Source organism: Canis lupus, chromosome 33 (genome assembly GCF_011100685.1).
Source record: "Canis lupus familiaris isolate Mischka breed German Shepherd chromosome 33, alternate assembly UU_Cfam_GSD_1.0, whole genome shotgun sequence".
Classification (NCBI taxonomy): domain Eukaryota; kingdom Metazoa; phylum Chordata; class Mammalia; order Carnivora; family Canidae; genus Canis; species Canis lupus.
The window spans coordinates 25637778-25662866 of NC_049254.1; the positions used below are offsets into that span (position 1 = coordinate 25637778).

At 37.7% G+C, this 25089-nt stretch overlaps 1 protein-coding gene across 8 annotated transcripts in view; it reads right to left on the reverse strand.

Annotated features, from left to right (window-relative positions):
• GOLGB1 (golgin B1) overlaps positions 1 to 20941 on the reverse strand; it is a 91017-nt gene extending 70076 nt beyond the window's left edge. For 5 of the 8 annotated variants that reach the window (XM_038582997.1, XM_038582996.1, XM_038582995.1 and 2 more), the window contains exons 1-2: positions 20789 to 20940; positions 109 to 203 (exon numbers count right to left, since the gene is read on the reverse strand). In XM_038582997.1, coding sequence (XP_038438925.1) covers positions 109 to 201 — 93 coding nt within the window. In that variant the 5' untranslated portion in view covers positions 202 to 203; positions 20789 to 20940. Of the gene's footprint in view, positions 1 to 108; positions 204 to 20194; positions 20373 to 20788 lie in introns of all 8 variants that reach the window. The other 3 variants (XM_038582993.1, XM_038582994.1, XM_038582999.1) reach the window with 3 other exon arrangements.
• Positions 20942 to 25089: the final 4148 nt, after the last annotated feature.

The following is a 25089-nucleotide window of genomic DNA, read 5'->3' on the forward strand; positions in this document are numbered from 1 at the left end:
AAAACTCTCTATCTTAAATTCTTTCCCCGGAAGAGCATGGAATACACACACACACACACACACACACACAAACGTATCATCAGTTTCATTCAGAATAGAGCTACTCACAGGGTCTAGGGAAGCCCTCATATTCTCATCAGTGTCATCTCCTGATAGTTCATGCAACACAACATTTGCTAATCCTGACAATCGGCTCAGCATTTCTGCAGAAAAAGAAAACATAAGAATCAGTAAAATGGATATAGGCTTCTCTTGTACTGGTTGGTAACTATATCATCTACAAGTGAAATAAAAACTGTACAGGATGGGATCCCTGGGTGGCGCAGCGGTTTGGCGCCTGCCTTTGGCCCAGGGCGCGATCCTGGAGACCCAGGATCAAATCCCACGTCAGGCTCCCGGTGCATGGAGCCTGCTTCTCCCTCTGCCTGTGTCTCTGCCCCCTCTCTCTCACTGTGTGCCTATCATAAATAAATAAAAATTAAAAAAAAACAACAACAAAAAAAAAACTGTACAGGTGATATATATTAGACATAGACTATAGAGGATGATATCTTTAAAAATGCATTTACAGTGTATGTACAGTGTAGTTGCACAGTGCTCTTTTCAGGGCAACTGCACTGCACTTTAATAACCACCATTAATGTTTTCTAAGTCAAATACAGACATAATTGTTTAGTGGCAAATAATATTTCTTAGTTATTTAATCTCTTTTCTTTCATCATAATTTCATTTACAAACATGAACTTCTAACAGTACTTCGCCTGCCAGAATGTTATTCTCTCCTACTTTGTCAAATAAGCCCATGATGCAGTGCCCCCATGAGCCCCATTCTTTCCGTAGGGTTTCCTAAAAATAAAAAATCATGTAGTTTTGCTAAAATTTGAATATAATCTTTGTTCAAATGTATGGCAATAAATTCATATATTAGAAAAGAAGGAAAAGAGATTTACATTAGCAAACTATGCTGCTTCTGTAGCAAACTAGAAAAAGAAGAGCAAATTAAAACAAATATAAGCAGACAAAAAAGATACTAAGAAGAGAAATTAATAAAATTAAAATAGAAAAGCAGAGAAAACCAGTAAAACCAAAAGTTGGTTCTTAGAAAATGGGTTCAAATTTAAACAACCTAGAATTTAACATAGATTATTATATGCAGGAGATTATATACAAACCTAAGGGTAACCTTATGTCAAAAATCACTAATAAATATGTAAAGAATAAAGAAAAAGAAATCCAAACATATCACTAAAGAAAATCAGGGGATCCCTGGGTGGCGCAGCGGGGATCCCTGGGTGGCGCAGCGGTTTGGCGCCTGCCTTTGGCCCAGGGCGCGATCCTGGAGACCTGGGATCGAATCCCACATCAGGCTCCCGGTGCATGGAGCCTGCTTCTCCCTCTGCTTGTGTCTCTGCCTCTCTCTCTCTCTCTCTCTCTCTCTGTGACTATCATAAATAAATAAAAATAAAAAATAAAAAAAAAAACGAAAATCAGTAAACCATGAAAGAGAGAAAGACAAGGAAGGATCAGAGAAAAGCTCCAAAAACAACCACAAAACAAGTAATAAAATGGCAATAAATACATATCTATCAACAATTAATCTGAATGTAAATGAACTAAACATTACAATCAAAAGACAAAAGGTGACTGAATGGATAAAATAAATAAATAAAATCCATCTACATGCTGCCTACAAGAGACTCATTTCAGACCTAAAGACACATGCAGATTGAAAGTGAGGGAACAAAGAAATATTTATCATGCAAACACATGTCAAAAGAAACCTGGAGGGCAGCCTGGGTGGCTCAGCGGTTTAGCACCGCCTTCAACCCAGGGCCTGATCCTGGAGATCCAGGATGGAGTCCCACGTTGGGCTCCCTGCATGGAGCCTGCTTGTGTCTCTGCCTCTCTCTCTGTGTCTCTCATGAATAAATAAATAAATAAAATCTTAAAGAAAGAAAGAAAGAAAGAAAGAAAGAAAGAAAGAAAGAAAGAAAGAAAGAAAGAAAGAAAGAAAGAAAGAAAGAGAGAAAGGAACGAACGAACCTGGAGTAGCAATAGTTATACCAGACAAGGTGGATTTTAAAACAAAGACTGTAGCAAGACACAATGAATGATACTATATTATAATAAAAGAGAATCCAACAAGAAGATAGAACGATTGCAAATATTTATGCACCCAACCTGGGAGCACCCAAATACATAAAACAGTTAATAATGAACATAAAGGAACTAATCAACAATAATACAATAGCAAGGGCCCTTAACCCCTCACTTGCATCAATGGATAGATCATCAAAACAGAAAATCAACAAAGAAACAATGGCTTTGAATGACACACCAGAATAGTGTGTGTGTAAATGGGTGATGGGAATTAAGGAGGGCACTTGTAAGGAGTACTGGGTGTTTTTTTGTTTTTGTTTTTGTTTTTGTTTTTTAGTACTGGGTGTTATATGCAAGTGATGAATCATTAAATTCCACCCCTGAAACTAATACAACACGCTATATTAACTAACCTGAATTTAAATAAAATCTGGAAAGGAAAAAAATCTTGAAAAAGAAAATTAGCCACTTTTTTACACCTTACTCAAAAATAAATTCAAAGTGGATTAGAGACCTAATGTGAGACCTAAAACCATAAAAATCCTTGGTCACAGGCAATAGCCTCTTTGACATTGGCCACAGCAACTTTTTTCTAGATATGTCTCCTGAGACAAGGGGAAAAAATTAAAAATAAACTATTGGGACTATATCAAAATAAAATGCTTCTGCACAGCAAAAGAAACATCAACAAAATTAAAAGGGAACTTGCAGAATGGGAGAAGGTATCTGTAAATGACATATCCAATAAAAAGTTAGTATCTAGAATCTATAAAGAACTTATCAAATTCAACACCCGGAAAACAAATAATCTGATTAAATAATGGGCAGAAGACATGAACAGACATTTCTCCCAAGAACACATACAGATGTCCAACAGACACATGAAGAGATGTTCACCATCACTGATCATAAGGGAAATGCAAACCACAATGAAATATCACTTGTACTTGTCAGAATGTTAAAATTAATAACACAAGAAACAACAGGTGTTCCCAAGGATGTGAAGAAAAAGGAAATTTCTTGCACTGTTGGTAGAATGCTAACTGGCGCACTCACTCTGGAAAAATAGTATGGAGATTCCTCAAAAAGTTAAAAATGGAACTACCCTATGATCCAGCAATTGCACTATTACGTATTTACCTAAAGGATACAAAAACACTAATTCAAAGAGATACATGCACCTCTATGTTTATTTACAATAGCTAAGATATGAAAGCAGTCCAAGTGTCCATCCATTGATAAGTGGATGAAGATGTGGTGTGTACACATACACACACACACACACACACACACACACACTAGAATATTATTCAGCCATGAAAATAGAACAGAATCTTGCCATATGCAATGACAAGGATGGAGCTAGAGAATATAATGCTAAGTGAAGTAAGTCAGAAAAAGACAAATACTATGTAATATTACTCATATGTAGAATTTAAGAGACAAAACAAATGAGCAAGGCGAGGAAAAAGAGACACAAATAAACAGAGTCCTAATCACAGAGAACTGGTGGTTATCAGAGGGGAGGTGGGGGGTGATAGGTTAATTAGGTGATGGGGATTAAGGAGTACACTTATGGAACTGCTGAATCCCTATACTGTACACCTGAAATCAACCAACTAATGGGACTCTGAGAAGATAGGAGTAGGAGACGGCATGGATTGTGGATCTTCCTGAATTCCCACACAAAAACTGACAAAGCAACTAGATAACAAAAACCTATACAGCCTTTACAAAAGAAACACAAAACTATGTGACAAAGTTTCCCACAAACTCTAAAATAAGCATGGATATAGAAAATCACCAATAGCCACAAGATCTGTATGTAATTGTCCATGTGGAAGGAAGGGAGAAGTAAAAGGAAGGTGGCAGAACGTTCCACCCTAAATCTTTCACTTTGGCATAAAGATTATTTTGAGCTAAAGGCACTTGAAAAACAAGTACGAGAAGGATGCTCTGACCTCCCCTTTTTCTTCCTGGAAACTAGATATAAAACACCATATGGAAGATGTCCTGCCTATATAAGGAGGAAAGTAACATTCTTATCTCCAGGGATGGGGAGAGGAGGCCAAGAGGAATTTGTACAAACACACTTTGTATGTGAATCCTTATCTTCCTAGTCACTTCTACATGATAAACTCTACCCTTTGCCTTGTATCATTATCACAATTTACTGCTCTCTGTCCAACTCAGTATATAAATGTTCTACTCCAACTGCTTCTTTTGGTCACCATTTTCTACAAGGGATCCAGTGTCACTTAAAATTCGTAACAAATAAATCTGTATGTCTTCCCTGCTAATCTGTCCTATGTAAATTTAATTCTCAGGCCCAGTGAAAAACCTTAAGAGGATAGAGGTAAAATAATGCTTCCCTACCAAAGCTGTGAGAATGTGACAGACATGATACAAAGAGAACCACAAAAGAGCCCTTGGGTATTCACTGGAAAATGTGCTGAACCAATTAAAGAACAGCAACTGAAAAAGGGAGGTATATTCTTACTCCAACAGCACCTAAATGCAAGGAGCATGCAAGGTCTGAAATGGCTAGAGTCTGGGCCCCCTGAACTCTCAAAACTAAAGTGTCAGGGCTCTCTTTCAGAACAGGGCCTCTATTGAGAGTACAATAAAAATTCATCAAGACAGTCAACAGAGAACAAAGGAAGACCCAGATAAAGAATGAACTGAGGATAACAGAAAAAGAGTCAGGAAATTTCAGAAATCCAATGGCCACATTTTGAACCAATATTGGAAAACAACATTAATATAAAAATGAACACCTGAAAAGCAAGAGAGTCAATTTTCATACAAAGTTATTATAAGGAGCAAAATAATATCCATAAAGAAAATGGAAGCATGTCAAAGAGCCATGCTCAAAATAACTCAGAACTACAACCTACTAAATCAATCAAAAGGACTTAGAGGCATTAAAAATGACATAAGACATGAAAACCCATACATCAGAAACTGAAAAACCCAGGAAGACAGCAAAAGAAGAAAGGAACAAAGGAACCACAGAATAGAAAACTATAACAAAATGTCTATAGTCAGTCCATTCAATAATTTAAATTCAAATGGATTAAATTATCCAATCAAAAGACATGAAGTGGCAAATGGATTGAAAAACAAGATCTAACTATATGTTGCCTACGAGAGACTCATGTTGGGTCTAATGTTACAGACAGGCTGAGACTAAAGGAATGGAAAAATATATTCCACACAAATATTTATAAAAAACAAACAGATTATTAGTCAAAAACTGTCATGAGAGACAAAGAAGATCATTACATAATGATAACGGAGTCAATTTATCAAGAGGATATAAAACTTATAAATAAATATATATGCTCCCAATATCAGAACAGCTAAATATATTAAGCAAATGTTCACAGAACTGAAGAGAAAAGTAGACAGCAATACAATTCAATATAATTCAATTCTCCCACTTTCGACAATGGATCCAGAGAGAAAGCAATAAGAAAACACTGAACTTGAACTACCCATTAAATGAAATGGGCCGGGAATCCCTGGGTGGGTCAGTGGTTTAACTCCTGCCTTTGGCCCAGGGCATGATCCTGGAGTCTCAGAATCGAGTCTCACATTGGGCTCCCTGTGTGGAGCCTGCTTCTCCCTTTGCCTGTGTGTCTGCCTCTCTCTCTGTCTCTCTCTCTCTCTGTGTCTCTCATGAATCAATAAATAAAATCTTTAAAAAAAAAAAATGAAATGGGCCTAACAGACATATATGTCCATCCAAAAGCAGCAGAATACAGTCATTTCAGTGTACGTGGGACATTCTCCTGGATACAGATCATATGTTGGGCCACAACATAAGTCTTTTTTTTTTTCTTAAAGATTTTATTCATTTATTTATTTATTCATGAGAGACACACAGAGAGAGTGGCAGAGACACAGGCAGAGGGAAAAGCAGGCTCCATGCAGGGAGCCCGATATGGGACTCGATCCCAGATCCCCAGGATCATGCCCTGGGCTGAAGGCAGGCACTAAACTGCTGAGCCACCCAGGCTGCCCACTGAGCCACCCAGGCTGCCCCACAACATAAGTCTTAATAAATTTAAGAAAATTGGAAGTATATTGAATATCATTTCTGATGATAATAGTATAAACTAACAAATCAAAAAGAGGGAGGAAGATAAATTAAGAAACAACTTTTTTTTTTAAAGATTTTATTTACTTATTCATGAGAAACTCACAGAGAGGCAGAGATACAGACAGAGGGAGAAGCAGGCTCCTCACAGGGAGCCTGATGTGGGACTCAATCCCAGGACTCAGGATCACGCACTGAGAAGGCAGACACTCAACCACTGAGCCATCCAGGCGTCCCAAGAAAACAACTCTTAACTATAAAGAATAAATTGGTTACCAGAGGGGAGATGAGGGGGTGGCTTAAATTGGTGATGGGGAATAAGGAATACACTTGTGTGATGTATGGAATTGCTGAATCACAATATTGTACACATGAAACTAATACAACACTGTATGATCACTAACTGGCATTAAACTTTTTTTAATCTCAAATGAGAAGAACATAAAAGAAGAAATAAAATTACTATTAATATGCAAAAGAAAAACAAGAAGAAAATTGGAAAATTCACAAATTTGTGGAAATTGAACAATATGCCCCTGAACAAAGGGTCAAAGAAAAAACCAAAATGGAAATCATAAATTACATTGAGACAAATGAAATGAAAACATGACATATCTATGGAAACTTAATGAGATGCAGCAAAAGCAGTTCTAAGAGGGAAACTTACGCAGATAGGCCTACATTAAAAAAAACAAAAGATCTCAAATAAACAACCTGTCTTGACACGTTACGAAACTAGGAAAAAAAGAACAAACTAAGGTGAAAGCAGAAGGAAGAAAATAATATCAGAAGATTAATAAAAGAAATGGATATTAGAAAAATAGTAAAGATTAACAAAACTAATTTTTTCAACAAAACTAGGTTTTTTTGAAAATATAAACAAAATTGACAAACCTTTAGCTAGACTGAGAGAAGATTCAAATGAATAAATTTTACAAGTGAAGGAGACACTGTAACTGATAACACAAAAATACAAGGAATCATTAAAGACTACCATGAATAATTATATGCCAACAAATTGGATAATCTGGAAGAAATGAATTCCTAGAAACATACAATGTACCCAGACTGAATCACAAGAAACAGAAAATCTGAACAAACCAATAACATAAGAAGACTGAATCAGTAACCAAAAACCTCTCAAGAAAGAAATGCCCTGAACTTGATGGCTTCACTAGTGAATTCTAAAAAATGTTTAAAGAAGAATTAATGCCTATCCTTCTCCAACTATTCTAAAAAAACTGAAGAAGAGGAAACTCTTTCAAATTCATTTTTCGAGGACAGCATCATCTGGATACTGAATCTGAAAGGCACTACAAGAAAATTATAGGCCAGTATCTCTGATGAAATAGATGCAAAAATCCTCAACAAAATACTAGCATATCCAATTCAGCATCACATTAAAGGAATCCAGGGGATCCCTGGGTGGCTCAGTGGTTTAGCACCTGCCTTTGGCCCAGGGCATGATCCTGGAGTTCCGGGATCGAGTCCCACATCAGGCTTTCTGCATGCAGATTGCTTCTCCCTCTGCCTATGTCTCTGCATATCTCTCTCTCTGTGTCTCTAATGAATAAATAAATAAATAAAATCTTAAAAAAAAAAAAACATTAAAAGGATCCATACACCACATCAAGTAGGATTTATTCCTAAGATGCAAGCATGGTTCAATATCCACAAATCAATAAATGTGATGCACTACATTAACATAATGAACGATAAATAACACATAATCATCTCAGTAGATGCAGACAAAGCATTTAAAAAATTCAGCATCCTTTCATGATAAAAACTTTCAACCAATTAGGTACAGAAGGAATGTACCTCAATATAATCAAGGCCATATATAACAAACCCACACGTAACATCATACTCAATGACAAAAAGCTAAAAGCTTTTCCTCTAAAATCAGAAATAAGGATGCCCATTCTTACCACTTCTATTCAATATAGGACTAGAAGTCCTAGCCAGATCAATTACGCAAGGAAAAGAAATAAAAGGACTCCAAATCAGAAAGAAGTATAATTGTCTCTGTTTGCAGATAACATGATCTTACTTATAAGAAACTCTAAAGACTTCACCAAAAATTACTACAACTAGAGGCGCTTGGTGATCCAATCAGTTGGGAGTCTGACTCTTGATTTCGGCTCACTTCATGTTCTTGGGGGCATGGGATCAAGCCTCAGATCAGGCTCCATGCTCAGCATGGACTCTCCTTCTTGAGTTTCTCTCACTCTGCCCCTCCCCTTGCTTGTGTCTTTTCTCTCTCCCTCTCTCTTTCAAATAAATAAATTTAAAAAAAATATTACAATAAATGAATTCAATAAAGTTGCAGGACCAAAATCAATGTACAGAAATTATTATGTTTCTATATATTAACAACAAACTATTCCCCCAAAGTTAAGAAAATAATCCCACTTATAATAACATTTTAAAAAATAAAATACTTAGGAATAAACTTAACCAATGAGATAAAAGATTTATACACTGAAAATTATAACATTAATGAAAGGAATTCAGAAGACATATAAATGGAAAGATATCCATGCTCACAGACATGAAGAATATTATTACAAGTCCATTATCACTCAAAGCAATCTACAGATTCAATGCAATCCCTATCAAAATTCCAGTGCTTTTTCCCACAAAAATTTTTTAAAAATTAAAATCATTTGGAACCACAAAAGACCCAGAATGGACAAAGCAATCTTGAGCAAGAACAAAGCTGGAGGCATCACATTTTTTATTTCAAAATATACTACAGCTAGACAAGTGATGGGTATTAAGAAGGGCACTTGTTAAGATGAGCACTGGATATTATATGTAAATGATGAATCTGAATTCCCCTCCAGAAACCAATCTGCACTGTACATTAACTACTAAAAATTCAAATTAAAAAATGTTTTTAATTAAAAAAAACTTTTTTTTAAAATACACAAATTAAATGGGAAAATATATGCCATAAAGCTATGGTAACCAAAACATTAAGATATTTGTATAAAATAGACCAAGGTAATAGTAATAAATAGCCCAGAAATAAATTATACATTTACAGCAACTGATCTTCAAAAAAGCTGCAAAGAATACACAATGAGGGAAGGATAGTCCCTTTAATAAACGGTGCTGAGAAAATTGGTATCCACATGCAGAAGAATGAAACTGGACCCTTATCTCACAGCACATAAGAAAATCAACTCAAACTGTATTAAAGACTTAAATGCAAGACTTAAAACTGCAAAACCAGTAGAAGAAAGCATAGGGAAAAAAGCTTCTTGACATTGGTCTTGACAATAATTTCTTGGATATAACCTCAAAAGCACACATAACAAAAGCAAAAACAGACAAATGAAACTGCATCAAACTCAAAAGCCACATAGCAAATGAAACAATGGAATAGAGATAACCTACAGAATGGGAGAAAATATTTGTAAACCATACATCGGATAAAGGATTAATATGCAAAATAGATGAGAAACTCAATTCAACAGTAAGAAAATCTGATTTTATTTTTTTAAGATTTTATTTATTTGAGACAGAGAAAGAGAGAACATGAGTGGAGGGAGAGGAGCAAAGGAAGAGGAAGAGTGAGAAGCAGACTCCCCACTGAACAGGAAGCCTAACATGGGGCTCAATACCAGGACCCTAGGATCACAACCTGAGCCAAAGGCAGACCCTTAACCAACTGAGCCACCCAGGTGCCCTGAAAACAATGATTTTAAAATGGGCAAGGGAACCAGACAGACATTTCTCCAAAGAACATATACAAATGCCTACAAGGTATATGAAGAAATGTTCAACGCCAAAAATCATCAGGAAAATACAAATCAAAACCACAATATCGCATCATTATCTGTTAGAATGGCTACAATCAAATGGACAAAAGATAACAAGCGTTGGCCAGGAATGTAGAGAAAAAGAAACCCTTGTACACTGTTGGTGGGAATATAAATTGATATAGCTATTAGAGAAAACAATCTGGAGGTTCCTCAAAAATTTAAAAGTAGAATTATCCGTGTGATCCAACAATCCCACTTTTGGGTATATGTCCAAAGAAAATCAAAGCAGTATCTTAAAGAGATATTTGCAATCCCATCCTCATTGCAGCATTACTCACAATAGCTAAAATATAGAATCACCTAAATGTCCATTGATAAACAAATAAATAAAATGTGTCACATATACATACATAATGGAGTATCATTCAACGCCCCCCCCCCAAAAATGAACTCCTGTCATTTATGAGAACATGGATGAACTCTAATGCTAAGTGAAATAAAGCCAGATATAGAAAGACAAATACTGCATGATCTCACTTAAGCTGGAATCTAAAAAAGTCAAACTTGGAGACGCAGACAGTAAAATGGTGGTTGCCTGGGAAAAGTGGGTAAGGGAAATAAAGAGAGGTTTGTCAAAGGATACAAACTTTCAGTTATGCAGGATAAATAAATTCTGGAGGCCTAATGTATAACATGGTGACTACAGTTATTAGTGTTGTAATATGCCTGAAATTTGTTAATAGAGTACATCTTAAATGTTCTTACCACATACACAAAAGGGCAATTATGTGAGGTGATAGGTATTTTCCATTTTTTAATTAGCTTGAGATAAAGCTCAAAAATAATAATGACCTCAATAAAGCTCAAAAATAATGACAATAAAAAAATAATGACAATATCCACTTCCAATATAAATGTATTCATAACAAAAATAGCTATCTATAAATTGCTAAATTTTTATACACCATTTAACAGCATAGTAGAGCACAACAGTAAGTATATGATGGAGATATGTATCATATTTACTTGCAAACTTTGCTGAATGCAGGCATGTTTTCTTTGATTTGAAAGAAAACAAATACCTCTGTTCACCTCCCCCCCAATAGAAAAACCCAGAAATGAAGGGGAAATTCAAGAAATAACTGAAAAGTTTTAAAAATCATTTTGGAAATGAAGACAAAACTAAAAAATTTAAAAAATAGGAAAATGAATAGTCATAACAAATCATACATAAGGAAAAAAAACAAAGTAAAGATAATTTTACAAATCAAAAAGAAATTATCCATAAGCTAAGCATGCAACTACCTTATGACCCAGCAATTTGACTTCAGAGAAAAGAAGTCTTAAGTTCACACAATAACCTATACATAAATGCTCACAGTAGCTTCGGTTGTAAGAACCCAAAACTGTAATCAGCATATAAGTCCTTTCAACAAGAAAATGATTAAACAAACTATGGTAACATATATACCACAGAATACTACACAGCAAAAGCAAGCAATAAAAAAGAAATCAGGAGAAAGTGATAAAGATTGATGATGAGCAATGTGGACAGTCGAATTCCCTGAAGAAGAAAAGCAAAGTTACAGGAAAAAAAAAAAACACACACACACACACACAAAAAAGCATAATTGGAGAACACTTAACTAAAATTTTAAATTTCTGAAGTTTGAAGCTACATATTGAAAAAGGCTGCTATGTAACAGAGAATATCAACCCAGAACAACCAACAAGACATTCCAGTAAAATTAATGGACTTAAAAATTATCCATTAAGGGGATCCCTGGGTGGCTCAGCGGTTTAGCACCTGCCTTCGGTCCAAGGCATGATCCTGGAGTCCCGGGATCAAGTCCCACATCAGGCTTCTGCATGGAGCCTGCTTCTCCCTCTGCCTGTGTCTCTGCCTCGCTCTCTCTCTCTGTGTCTCTCATGAATAAATAAATAAAATCTTTAAAAAAAAAATTTTATCCATTAAGATTTAGGCCAAAAGATCATGTCACGTAAATTTTTAAAAAAGGAAATAAGACTACCCTCAGACTTTTCAACTGAAATATTTTTGCCAGAAAAAAACTGGAGTTACAGATTTGAGATATTCAAGGAAAGAAAATGTGAGCCAAGGATTTTATTTTCAGCAAAAATGACCTTCAGATATAAAAAGCACAGAAAGCATGCAAGAAAATTCATGCAAAATTTTCCCATGAGCCTTTCCTAAGGCATCTATTAAAGAGAAAGCTTGAGACAATTAAAATGACTAAAGAACCATCATCATAAAAACTGGTGGTAAGCACTAAATATATAGTTACTTGTAGAACTAAGACTGGGACAGAGAGAACATAATACTTAATAATTACATACTCTGACCATATATGGGACTACCATAAAGAAAAATGGAAGATGTAAGTAACATATGCAAAAAAAACTTTTTAGAACTGTTTTTCAATAACCAAAATCACTGGTGGTTGTATCAGTATTGTTATTCCTTCACAATTGTGTGTCACGTGGAATTAAAGTAAATGAGCTGTATGGAACCAGAAAAGACCCTGGATAGCCAGAGGAAAGTTGAAAAAGAAAACCAAAACTGGTGGCATCACAATTCTGGACTTCAAGCTCTATTACAAAGCAGTAATCACCAAGACACTATGGTACTGTTACAAAAACAGACACAAAGATCAATGGAAGAGAATAAAGAACCCAGAAATGGATCCTCAGCTCTATGGTCAACTTATCTTTGACAAAGCCGGAAAGAATACTTGATGGGAAAAAGAGTCTCTTCAACAAATGATGTTGACAAAATTGGACAGCCACATGCAAAAGAATCAAAATGGACCATTTGATCACACCATATACAAAAAGGTTCAAAATGGATAAAAGACCTAACTGTGAGACAGGAATCCATCGAAATCCTACAGAACACAGGCAGCAATCTCTGTGACTTCAGCCGCAGTAACTTCTTACTAACCACATCTCCAAAAGCAAGGGACACAAAGGCAAAAATGAACTATTGGGACTTCATCAAGATAAAAAGCTTTTGCACAGCAAAGGAAACAGTGGACCAAACCAAAAGACAACCTACAGAATGAGAGAAAATTATTTGCAAATGACTTATCAGATAGAGGGCTAGTATCCAAAATCTATAAAGAACTTATCAAACTCAACACTCAAAGAACAAATAATCCAAGAAATGGGCATAAGATATGAACAGACATTTCTCCAAAGAAGACATACAATGGCCAACAGACACATGAAAAAATGCTTAACATCACTTTGTATCTGGGAAATACAAATCAAAACCACAATGAAATAAATACCACCTCATACCACTCAGAATGGTGAAAATTAACAAGTCAGGAAACGACAGGTGTTGGCAAGCACATAGAGAAAGGGGAACCCTTGTACACTGTTGGTGGACATGCAAGCTGGTACAGCCATTCTGGAAAACAGTATGGAGGTGTCTCAAAAAGTTGAAAATAGAGCTACCGTATGACCCAGCAATTGCACTACCGAGTATTTACCCCAAAGATACAACTGTAGTGATCCGAAGGGGCAACTGCACCCCAATGTTATAGCAGCAATGCCAACAATACCCAAACTATAGAAAGAGCCCAGATGTCCATCAACAGATGAATGGATAAAGAAGATGTGTGTGTGTGTGTCTGTGTGTATACACACACACAGACACACACACAAAATGGAATACCACTCAGCCATCAAAAAAAATGAAATCTTGCCATTTGCAATGATGTGGATAGAACTAGGGAATATTATGCTAAGTGAAATAAGTCAATCAGAGAAAGACAGCTTTCATATGATCTCATTCATATGTGGAATTCAGGAAACAAAGGATCATAGGGGAAGAGAGGAAAAATAAAACAAGATGAAATCAGAGAGGGAGACAAACCATAAGAGACTCTTAATCATAGGAAACAACTAAGGGTTGCTGGGCGGGGAGTGGAGGGATGAGGTAACTGGGTGATAGACATTAAGGAGGCACGTTATGCAATGGGTATTATATAAGACTGATGAATCACTGACGTCTACCTGTGAAACTAATAATGCATTGTTAATTAATTGAATTTAAATACAATTTTAAAACTTTAAAATAAATTTAATGAAATTCTAAAAAGATTTTTGTTGATTACTCTCTATGTTATATAATTGATTTATTCTAGAATATGCATTAGATGAAAAAAAAGAACATGTATTAAAAGTATTACACTTAGGGATCCCTGGGTGGCGCAGCGGTTTGGCGCCTGCCTTTGGCCCAGGGCGCAATCCTGAAGACCTGGTATCAAATCCCACGTCGGGCTCCCGGTGCATGGAGCCTGATTCTCCCTCTGCCTATGTCTCTGCCTCTCTCTCTCTCTGTGTGTGTGTGTGACTATCATAAATAAATAAAAATTTTTAAAAAATCACTACTGTTAAAAAAAAAAGTATTACACTTAATATGTATCAAATATATACTGATTGCCTAATAAACTTTTACTCAGACTAGGAACAACAGCAAAAAAATATGATAATAAAAAAATAAAGTGAGCAATTAACAGGCATAGTAATTCTATCAGATTTTCAGTATAAAATAAGGAAATACAGGTATAAAACAAGAAATTAAGAACCTCAAGATAAAACCTGACCTTGAATTTGAATTGAAAGTATCAGTATGAACTTACAAGGTATTTTACCTTAGTACATCAATTTTCTTAGCTCTGTCCACTGAAAAGGCTTAAAAATAATGACAAACTGAGAAGCAGTGAACATCCCTAATGCTATACTGAGGTATTTCAATACTATTTCTCATTAAAAAAATTTTTTTTAATTGAGGAGGTTCTCTGGACCAAAGGATCAAGTGAGTTTCCAAGAAGAATTTGAATTGCAATGTATTGAAACCAATGAAAAATATTTAAATTCCAAGTTCATAATATTAAACTAGTCATCATCTAAGTATCTTGAAAACTAGCCAAGTCAAGGATTTATCTGGTCTTTTCTATTTGAACTTTATCATTCAGGAACCAAATAGCAGATATGGGGATCCATCTCCTCATAAATTATTCAGCTAATAAATGAAAACAAGATGGTAGACTTGGAATATTTAGTCTACTATTTTGCATCTCCTTCTGAAATCATGGATGTAGACACTGAGTATCAACAGCTGATAACAACAAAAAGAACAAACCCAGACATTATGAATCCTCTGATGAAAGAATATAACACCACCTATAATCTTGGCAGAGATCAAACCTCAGTGAGAGGAAGTCTCTGAATCCAGCTGCCAATTTTCAGGAAATGCAAAGGACACAGGAATATGCTGAATTGCCCCATGATAGTAAAATTCTGAGAGTGTCAAAAAGTCTAGGGTCTTCCACAGAAATTGAAAGGAAAAGACTTAAGAGATACCAAGTTTAAAAACGGGAGGTGGGAGAGGAAAAGATTCATATTGGGTGATAAAACCAGAGAGAAACCACAGGGAAGTGATAACAATGAAAAGAAGGAAAGCAGGTGGAGGAATTTCTCAGATGACTAACTAACAAAGGCAGATTTCTTGACCTCATGGTTACTGTAAGAATGCTCACCTCCTAACAATTCATTAAACTATGTATTTTTGGTGTGCTTTTTTGTACTTGAGTTTTCTTTTACACTAAAAAGGTTTTTTAAAAAATCAATTACTAGCTAGAGGGAGTTATTGGACTTAACTCTTGGATTGATCACATACCATGACCTATAAATATCTTAATCACTGGCTATTTTCCACGATTTTCACTTCAGATTCTCCAACCAACCTCCAACCCTCCTCTATCATAGCCCTGCTGTTTGCACCCACACTTTCTCCTCTAAGTAGTTAGTTTGGATCCTAGTAGCTACTGCTACTATCTTTAGGGCTAAATAGAAAAGTACTGGGATTTCAGACATTCTGGCAATGTTCTCAATTTTAAAACCACAGACCCTTTAGAGAAATGTACAACTTATCATGTGTAGGCAAACATATGCACATATGTACATAACCAAGGTGGTATGTCCTAAATAAAATCTTTTATATATCACCATTAGCCAAGAATATTGTAATGGTTATGTAATGTCTATTGGGAAAGTATTTTTTTCATTTTCAATTAAATATACAATTAAAATCCTGGATGTCTTCTCAAACGAAGACTCCATCTTCCTCTCTCCCCACCACTGGAATCCAACACTACCATGCGTGAGATTCTGATTCATCGTCCCTAGGAAGGTATGTCTCCACCAGCATCCTACTGAAAATTACAGCACATGAAGGACACATACAAATGAACATAGGACAATGATAATATTAATGGTAACAATTGTTGAGCAATATGTACCACTTTATATACATTTTTCTATAATCCTCACAAAATCTGCAAGATCAATGTTACCATCATCACCATTTTAAGATAAGGAAAACGGACACTCAGAGCAATTAATACATTTCAAAGTCTGTCCACTAAATGAGCATTACGGAGTAAGATAAAAAGCTCCTCAAATGAAAAGTGGGTTACTTTTCTCACACAACTGTTTAAAAATAAGTATATTTGAAAAAAAGAAAAAAGATTCGTATTCAGGATGTACCATTTCAGGTAAAAGTAAAGGAGTTTCTCATAGATTGATTCAATAATCCAAGAGGTCCATGAGAGAGTAAGTACTATAGTGGAAAGAACAGCAAATCAGGAACCAGAAACTGAGATTTCAGTTCTGGCTCCCAAAAAAGAGGCTGTACTCTGCTAAGTAAGTTAATTTACAGTTTCCTCATCTTCAAATGAAGAAGGGTGACAAGAAGCACTCTAATGACCAGTATTATGACTCCATGATTCAAGAGTGATTTGTATAGCTGTTGACATAAAAGAAATAATATGGAAATGTAATTGGAAAGGGCATCTCAGGCACATTTAAGTGCCTTAGGTAGTTCAAAGGTTGAGAACTTGAGAACAAAAGAGACACTAAGTTGTCATGCTTAAGCTAAATGAAAAAGGATGGATATCCCTGTCGAGGCTCACTGTAGGACAGAAATGGGCAAATGTATATATAAAAATTAATAAAGGGAAAATACTTATGTTCACAGTAATAAATTCACGTCAGAAATATATGTAACTCTTGGACAAAATGCTCTTACTACTGTTTCATAAAGCACCAGAATCATGAGTAGCAACATGGAAAAAGAAAAAAATAAAAGGTTCCATGCCAAGGCCAACCTTCAATAAAACACTTAGGCAAATAAAACAATCTTCCAAAGTCAATGCTGGCTCCACCTTCCACAAACGCTGCCACAGGATCTCGACATTAGTATGCTGAGGTGGCACCTGGAATTTTAGAAGTATTATTTTCTCATAGTCTTCACTGCTTGCTATAAATAATTATCTTGAAAATACCTACTTGGCATGAAGCATAATGCTGGGAGACACAAAAATGTAAAAAGAAAAAAAAAAGCATGTCCCTAGCCACAGAGAATTTAGTACAAAGGAAATAACTGAAGACACTGAAGACAGTGCATGCCTGGGTGCACATCTGTTTGCTTTGCGATTTAAATCACATCTTCCCACAAAAACAACACAAAATGGTGAGCTCTCCAAGCCACTCCTCAAATTTATTTAATGTATACTTGGTTGAGCCTCAGTAGTTTTCTTTAATTCTCAATCAATTTAAAAACAGAGCTGAGAGAGAATGGTACTATATAGGGGGGAAAAAGCATATCTAATATTATGACATATTTTATAATTATGAAATTAAAAGATAATTTTCATGACAAAAACAATTTTCATTAAAAAATTTAGAAGTAAATGGTAGCTATAATTTATATAAGCACCACTATACACTAAGTTCTGTTTCAACAGCTTTGCATATAAAAATTTAATCTATCCTCATTACTTTTTTTATTATTAAAACAACCCCAACGAGGAGGCACTATCAATATCCTCAGTTTTAGGATGAGTAAACTGCAGCATAAGGGAGATCCTATAATTTGACTAGTCACAGAGCTCCACAAAGCTTCTTGGCCAGTGGAGATATACAAAAAAGATAATCCATTTTCTCAGTAACCTCATCACATTCTTCATTGGGGCGGAAAGCAGAGCTGGGGTCATGAGAGCACTCATATACTTATACATACTTACAGTTCTAGAAGTACTCTTTTTTGACTACAGAAACTAAAATAAAATGATTCAGGGTGATATGGCCCAAGAATCCCACGTTTATACCACAGACAGGTTCGCACAAGGACACAAGGATATAAGTACATGGATGTACAGCAGTGGTTGTGATGGCCAATAATTGAATACAATCCAATGTCCACCAATAGGGGACACACTAAATACATTTTAATATTTCTATGAGGTAGTTTAATACTCATGGATAGAGAAAAAATATCTTATAGTATTAAGAAAGAAAGAAAAGTAGAGAATGGTTAAGTGTATCATGATTCCACTTGAGGGAGAGAAAAAGGAAGAGGATATATAAGTGCTTGAGTATCATCAGAAAGTTTCTTACAAAGAAATAAATTCTCTACAGTGCTTTACTTCTGGGAAGTGGGAAATGGGGGAAAAAAGGAGAAAGATATATTTTTTTATATTATATCCTTTTGTATTGAATTTCATTTTACCAAACGTATTGCTGATTTTTACGTGGCTTAATTAAAAGTATAGCATTACAGAGCCTAACCTTTTATATACTGGTTCCTAACAACAGACTGGCATATAATGATCGGAGGTGCGATGCATTCCAAATAATTTATTCTTGGTATTTAACCAAGAGAAGTTTATGAATGATTTATTATTTTTATGAGTAAAATCAATATCCCTTTAACTAATCCATTAATGCAAAAAGGGGAAAGGGTGGGGGCCTCTAAGAGTCAAGCAGAAAGGGGGAAAAAATTATCTCTTAAAGATGATTTTTAGGAGGTTCTATCCCAGAAGAACCTCAAAAAAAGAAAAAAAAAAAGTTCACCCATCCAGCCTGAAGGTCCTTAGAAATGTAAACAGCCTTCTTGTAAATTAAGTAAACGACTTTATGTGGTCCCCAAATTGGGTTGGGAGTGTCTAGAGTGTAGGCAGGAATTTTTTTTTCATCTTTTTAAATACGATCTTGTAGGGCAGCCTGGGTGGCTTAGCGGTTTAGCGCCGCCTTCGGCCCAGGGCATCATCCTGCAGATTCCAGTTCGAGTCCCACGTCGGACTCCCTGCCTGGAGCCTGCTTCTCCCTCTGCCTGTGTCTCTGCCTCTCTCTCTCTCTCTCTCTCTGTGTGTCTCTCATGAATAAATAAATAAAATCATAAAAAATATGATCTTGTATATAACATTTACTGTGCTATGTACACCGTTATCCATAACTAAATATATTTGGGATATGCTTGCTCAAAAATGTTTTACTAATAGCTTTTGCAAAAAAAAAAAAAAAAATGTTTGGGAACTACAGATGTGGTCACATGTCACGCAGGGAAGACAGGCGCATTATTTCGATGTTCATCCCCCGGTCATAAGGGATGAAAACGGAAAAGCCCTGAAACGATCGGTGTATAAGATTTGCAACTTTTTAGGCCTCTTCAACTTTTCCTGTGTCTATTCCACGACCAAAGCTTGCCATTTCCAACTTAACCTAGGTCTGACTCTTCATAGTCATTCTGAACCGCAGAGATTTAGTTACTTTATGTTTCTGGAAAGGCCTTCTTGGGCCTTTCTCTGAGGAGTTCTCCACTGCCATCTCTCAAAGAACTGTAAGGCTCTTTTATTTTTTTTTAACCTTTTTTTTTTTTTTTTAAAGATTTTATCTATTTGTTCACGAGAGAGAGAAAGAGAGAGAGAGACAGGCGGAGGGAGAAGCAGGCTCCATGCAGGGAGCCCGACGGGGGGGGGGGACTCGATCCCGGGACCCCGGGGTCATGCCCTGGGCCGAAGGCAGATGCTCAGCCGCTGAGCCACCGGGCTGCCCTCTAAGATTCTTCAAAAGCTCAGAAAGCTTCCAACTACCGCCACAGGCCCAAGGACTGACCCAGTGACTCTAAATATCCCTGCCCCTCACCTAAGCCGTCCTGTCACCACAGACCAACTGGAACTCCTTAAATAAGTCAGACAACTACATTCCTCTTTGGTCAGGGGACTCAGCCTCCCGTCTCCCCGACACAGCCCTCCCCTTCAGCAGAGGGGCATCCTCCACACCACCAAATCCACTGCTCTTTCCTCCAGAACTTTCTTCGGGGTTTGGTTTCTTCTAACGGCCCGCCCACCTCTGATTCCTGGGAGGGTCGTGCGGATGGCACCGCCGAGCTCGTTCCGGTCTCCGAATCTCGCCAGCACGTCCTTACGCAGGATCGTCTGACAGGCCCCCTCTGGTGTTCTATCCGTCGTCACCGTTTTCTGTCATCTCCGCCTTCCAGAGCTTGGACTCCTTTGGGTCCCGCCTCCCTTTCCGGAAACTAAGTTTGTTTAGGGCCTGAGCGCCGCGGGGGGTGGGGGAGGGGGAGGGGGAGGGGCGGGCAGGTTCTCCCCGACGTCAGCCTGCTGCGTACCCGCGGCGGCCTCAGCGAGGCCGAACTGACAGGACTGACCAGACGGCCGTCTCCGTCGCTCCCGGAGAAGAAACGTCCTGGGCAAGGGGCGGGCCGCGCGGGGAGAGCCCACGAAGCCCTGCGACGGGGCCCGCTTGCTTGTGAGCCGCCAGAACTAGGCCTGGTGGGTTGAAGGGAGGCGTGTGTAGGGCCGGATCCCGGACGGAATCGGAACGAGGAGCGGGCAGGGAGGGGACCCGAGAGTGGCCGCTTCGGCGGCGGCCCCCGCGGACGGGGGTGACCGTTAAAGGACTCAAGGAAGGGAGGACTCACCTGGGAGAGCGTGCGGCCGGAGGCACCGGGGGCCCCCTCCCAAACGCGAGCCACGTCAGCTCGGGAATCCCGTGCGCGGCACCTACCGCCGCCGCGCCCCGTCAGGGGGACTCAACCACTCGCAGTCGGGACGGAAGACGGGATTAGGCCCGCGACCAATCAGGGCTATCGGCACGGCGTTACCACGGAGACCAGGCACGCCTTGTTTGTAACTAACCCATCAACAATGACGGAAGCCAATCAGCGCCGGGAAATGCTCGGCTTCCTCAAAGAAAGAGCCAATCAATGGCCTCTAAACAGCGGCGGAGGGGCGGCGCAGACGCGAGCGAGTGCCCCGGAAGAAGATCCGCGGAGTAACCGGAAATGCCTGGAGGGCGTGCGTGCGTGCAGCGGCGGGGGTCAGGTGTTAAGCCGTGGGAAGGGGAAGCGACTGGGCTGCTGGGGGGGCGGGGATTCGGTCTCCCTGCAGTGTGGACGGTCCTTGAGCCGGGTTACGGCGGGCTTGGACTTTAGTGGATCCCCCGTACTGCGGGTACCAGGTGTTACAGGATTGGATGAGCTGTTGCAGAAGGGAGTGGGGGTAGGGGGCTTGCTCTTAGAATCAGCGAGGAAGGAGGTCGTCTAATGCGATCTTTCCATTTTTACTATGAAAAATGAGAACCGGGTTAACAAATTTGTTTTTAAATTTATTTTTCATGAGAGACAGAGAGAGAGAGAGAGAGAGGGGCAGAGACACAGGCAGAGGGAGAAGCAGGCTCCAAGCAGGGAGCCCGACGGGGGACTTGACCCCGGGTCTCCAGGGTCACGCCCTGGGCCTAAGGCAGGCGCTAAACCGCTGAGCCACCCGGGCTGCCCACTTTGCCACCTTTTGAATCTTTGTTTTCTCCCCACTACATTATTATGTCCAAAAGACAGGAATTTTTATCTTTTGGTCTCAGCTGTATTTACAGGTCCAAGAATAGTACGCGGTAGGCCACTCAGTATCTTTAGAATCTAGGAAGTACATACGATTATCACCATTTTATACTGGATAGAGTAAGGTTTGAAAAGATTAAAGAATTTGCACAAATTCACATAATGAGGGGCAGAGCCAGGATTTGAAGTAACTATCAAGGGGTGTCTGGGTGGCTCAGGGATTTAGCGCCTGCCTTTCACCCAGGGTGTGATCCTGGAGGCCCCAGATCAAGTCCACATCGGGCTCCCTGCATGGAGCCTGCTTCTCCCTCTGCCTCTCTCTCTGTGTCTCATGAATAAATAAATAAAATAAAATAAAAATGAAGTAACTATCAAATGCCAAAGCTGCAGTACTGCATCAGTACATCATATTCTCACATTGCTGACTACCAGTACCCAGCAAAGCCTGGATCAGTGCAACCACCAGTCTTCACTTGTACCTTCAAAGTGCAGCATGTTGCAGGAGAAAATTTAACGTATTTTACATACTCAGTTTCCAACTTCATCCTCAGCATACTCCAAATCTTTTGTGTGTACTCAGCTTCCTCCCCCATTTCCCACAACAGTTATTCAAACTTGGGACGGCCTAGGTGGCTCAGTGGTTGAGTGCCTGCCTTTGGCCCAGGGCATGATCCTGGGGTCCCAGGATCAAGTCCCACATCAGGCTCCCTGCGTGGAGCCTGCTCCTCCCTCTGCCTATGTCTCTGCCTCTCTCTCTCTCTCTCTCTCTCTCTCATGAATAAATAAAATCTTTAAAAAAAAATAAAACAGTTATTCAAACCTTTAACACCCTCCTCACATTCGGAGCAGATAGATGAACTTCTGTCTCAGAGAAAATCAAAACCATCTGCTTGGGGTCCTATTGAAATAGTTACTCCCTTACACAAACATTGTCTTTCTCCTTACTTCCTTGTTTCCACATTCAGCCTTAGAACAGATCTAGTTTTAATATAATGAAATCTTCTTAGAGGAGAAGAGATTAGAAAATTGTCTGTATCGTAAGTAGATCTTAGGGCCCTGCATTTCATTCTTGGGTCAGCACAGACTGGGTCATTCAGTGAGAACTACAGTGAACACTAGGAAAATGAAGGTATAATACTGGGTGGAGGTTAAAGAGCTAAACAGGTTTTTTTTTTTTTTAAAGAGCACTGAAAGACTGGAAATAATTTAGAATGCAATTTAATGGAAGCAGTTTAGGCCCTGAGAGAGTATTCAAGAAAATAAAAGATAATTAGGAGTTGACCCATCAGATAAGAGGGAAAAGAGCAGTGGAGGCAAATGGAGCAGCATATGCATGGACTAGGGAATGACATGAATAATTTGAACTGGTGGACAAGAAGTGGATCACGAAGTAGTGTGTGATTTTTTTTTTTTTTTTTTTTTTTTTTTGTGGAAGGGGTTTGGATATTCTGAACACTAGAAGCTGCAGAAATCCCAGATGCCTACCATCATTCAGTTATTTATCCCTTATGGAGTGACCATTCCTCAATTAAGAGTGCAATGAAAACAAGTTGGGAGATGGAAATATCACATCCTCTCTGATTTACTGTTGCCCAATTCCCTCTTGGTCTTCTTTTTTCCAGTTCTTTCTTCCTCATTCTCACCTTCCCTTATGCCAAATACAAACTTACCCTAAAACTTTCATACAGCCTCATTTATTAATGTATTCTCCAACCTGAGGGTAATATCTTCAACAGAGTACATGTTCAATAAATAATTGTTAAATGAACAAATGTTTAAATTCATAAGAATCTGATGTATGACTATACAAATAAATGTTAAAATCTGAGAGATAAAACAATTTCTTGAGAAATATAAACTTTAGGATATATAAATATATACACAAAAAATATAAAATCAATTACATCAATCAACGCAGAAAAAAATTGACAAAATTCAACAGCCATTCATTCCAAAAAAAAAAAAAGTCTCAGAAAACTAGGCATAGAAAGGAACTGACTCATCTTGATAAAGAGCATTACAAAAACCCACAGCTAACATCATTCTTACTGGTTAAAAATTTTTTTTCTTTATTTTTCCCCCTAAGATTGGGAACAAGGCAAGGGGGTCTTCTCTCAGCACTCCTATTCAACATTTTACTGTAATTTCTCTCTACTATAAAACAAGATATACAGATTGGGAAGAAATAAAACTATTTGCAGAACATGAGTGTACATATAGAAAAATCTCTAATAAACTACAAAACAAAAAATATAAAGCAACAACAGAAAAAAATCCACATCTGGAACTAATAAATAATTACAGTAAGGTTGTAGGATAAAGGGTTAATGTACAAAAATCAATTGCTTTTGTGTATGCTAGCAATCAACAATTGGAATTTGAAATAAAAAAACAATGGTATTTAGCACTGAAAGAAGGAAAGACTTAGGCATAAATCAAATAAAACATGTACAGGATCTATATGAGAGAAGCCCTAAACTGATGAAAGAAATGAAACACCTAAATAAATAGAAACATTTCATGTTCATGGATAAGAAAAGTAAAATTGATCTATAGATTCAACATCCAAATTGAAAGCCCAGCAAGTTATTTTGTGACTATAAAAAAAAAAAAATCCCACAACTAATTCTAAGGTTTATAGGGGAAGAAAAATCTGGAGTAACCAACACAATACAGAATAAAGGAGAAGAAGTTGAAGGAGATGTGGGGGTAGAAAGAGGAAGACAAAACTGGAGGACTGACTCTAGCTGACTTCAAGACCTACTATAAAGCTATAGTAATCAAGACAGTGATAATGGAGAAAGAAGAGATCAACAGAATAGAGAGCCCCAAAATAGACCCACACAAATACAGCAACTGAGCTCTGATGAAGGAGCAAAAGCAATTCAATGGAGAAGTATCTTTTCAGCAAATGGGGCTGGAACAAATTAGATACCCATATGCAAAAAAAAAAAAAAAAAAAAAAGGATATAGACACAGACACCTTTCACAAAAATTAACCCAAATGGATCACGTACCTAAATGTAAAACGCAAAGCTGTAAAAATTTTAGAATATAAGAGAAAATCTAGATGACCTTGGATTTGGCAATGACTTTTTAGATACAACACCAAAAGCATGGTCCATGGGAGCCTGAACTGGGGTAGGGGGTGGTGACCTGATAAGTTAGACTTGATTAAAATGAAAATCTTTTGGAAAACTGGGCTAAGAGAATGAAAAGACAAACCACATACTGAGAGAAAATACTTGCAGAACACATACCTGATAAAGGACTAGTATTCAAAATATACAAAGAACTAGTAAAATTCAACAATAAGAAAACAATCCAATTAAAAAGTAAGCAAAACTTCTAAACAGACACCTCACCAAAGAAGATATACAGATGGA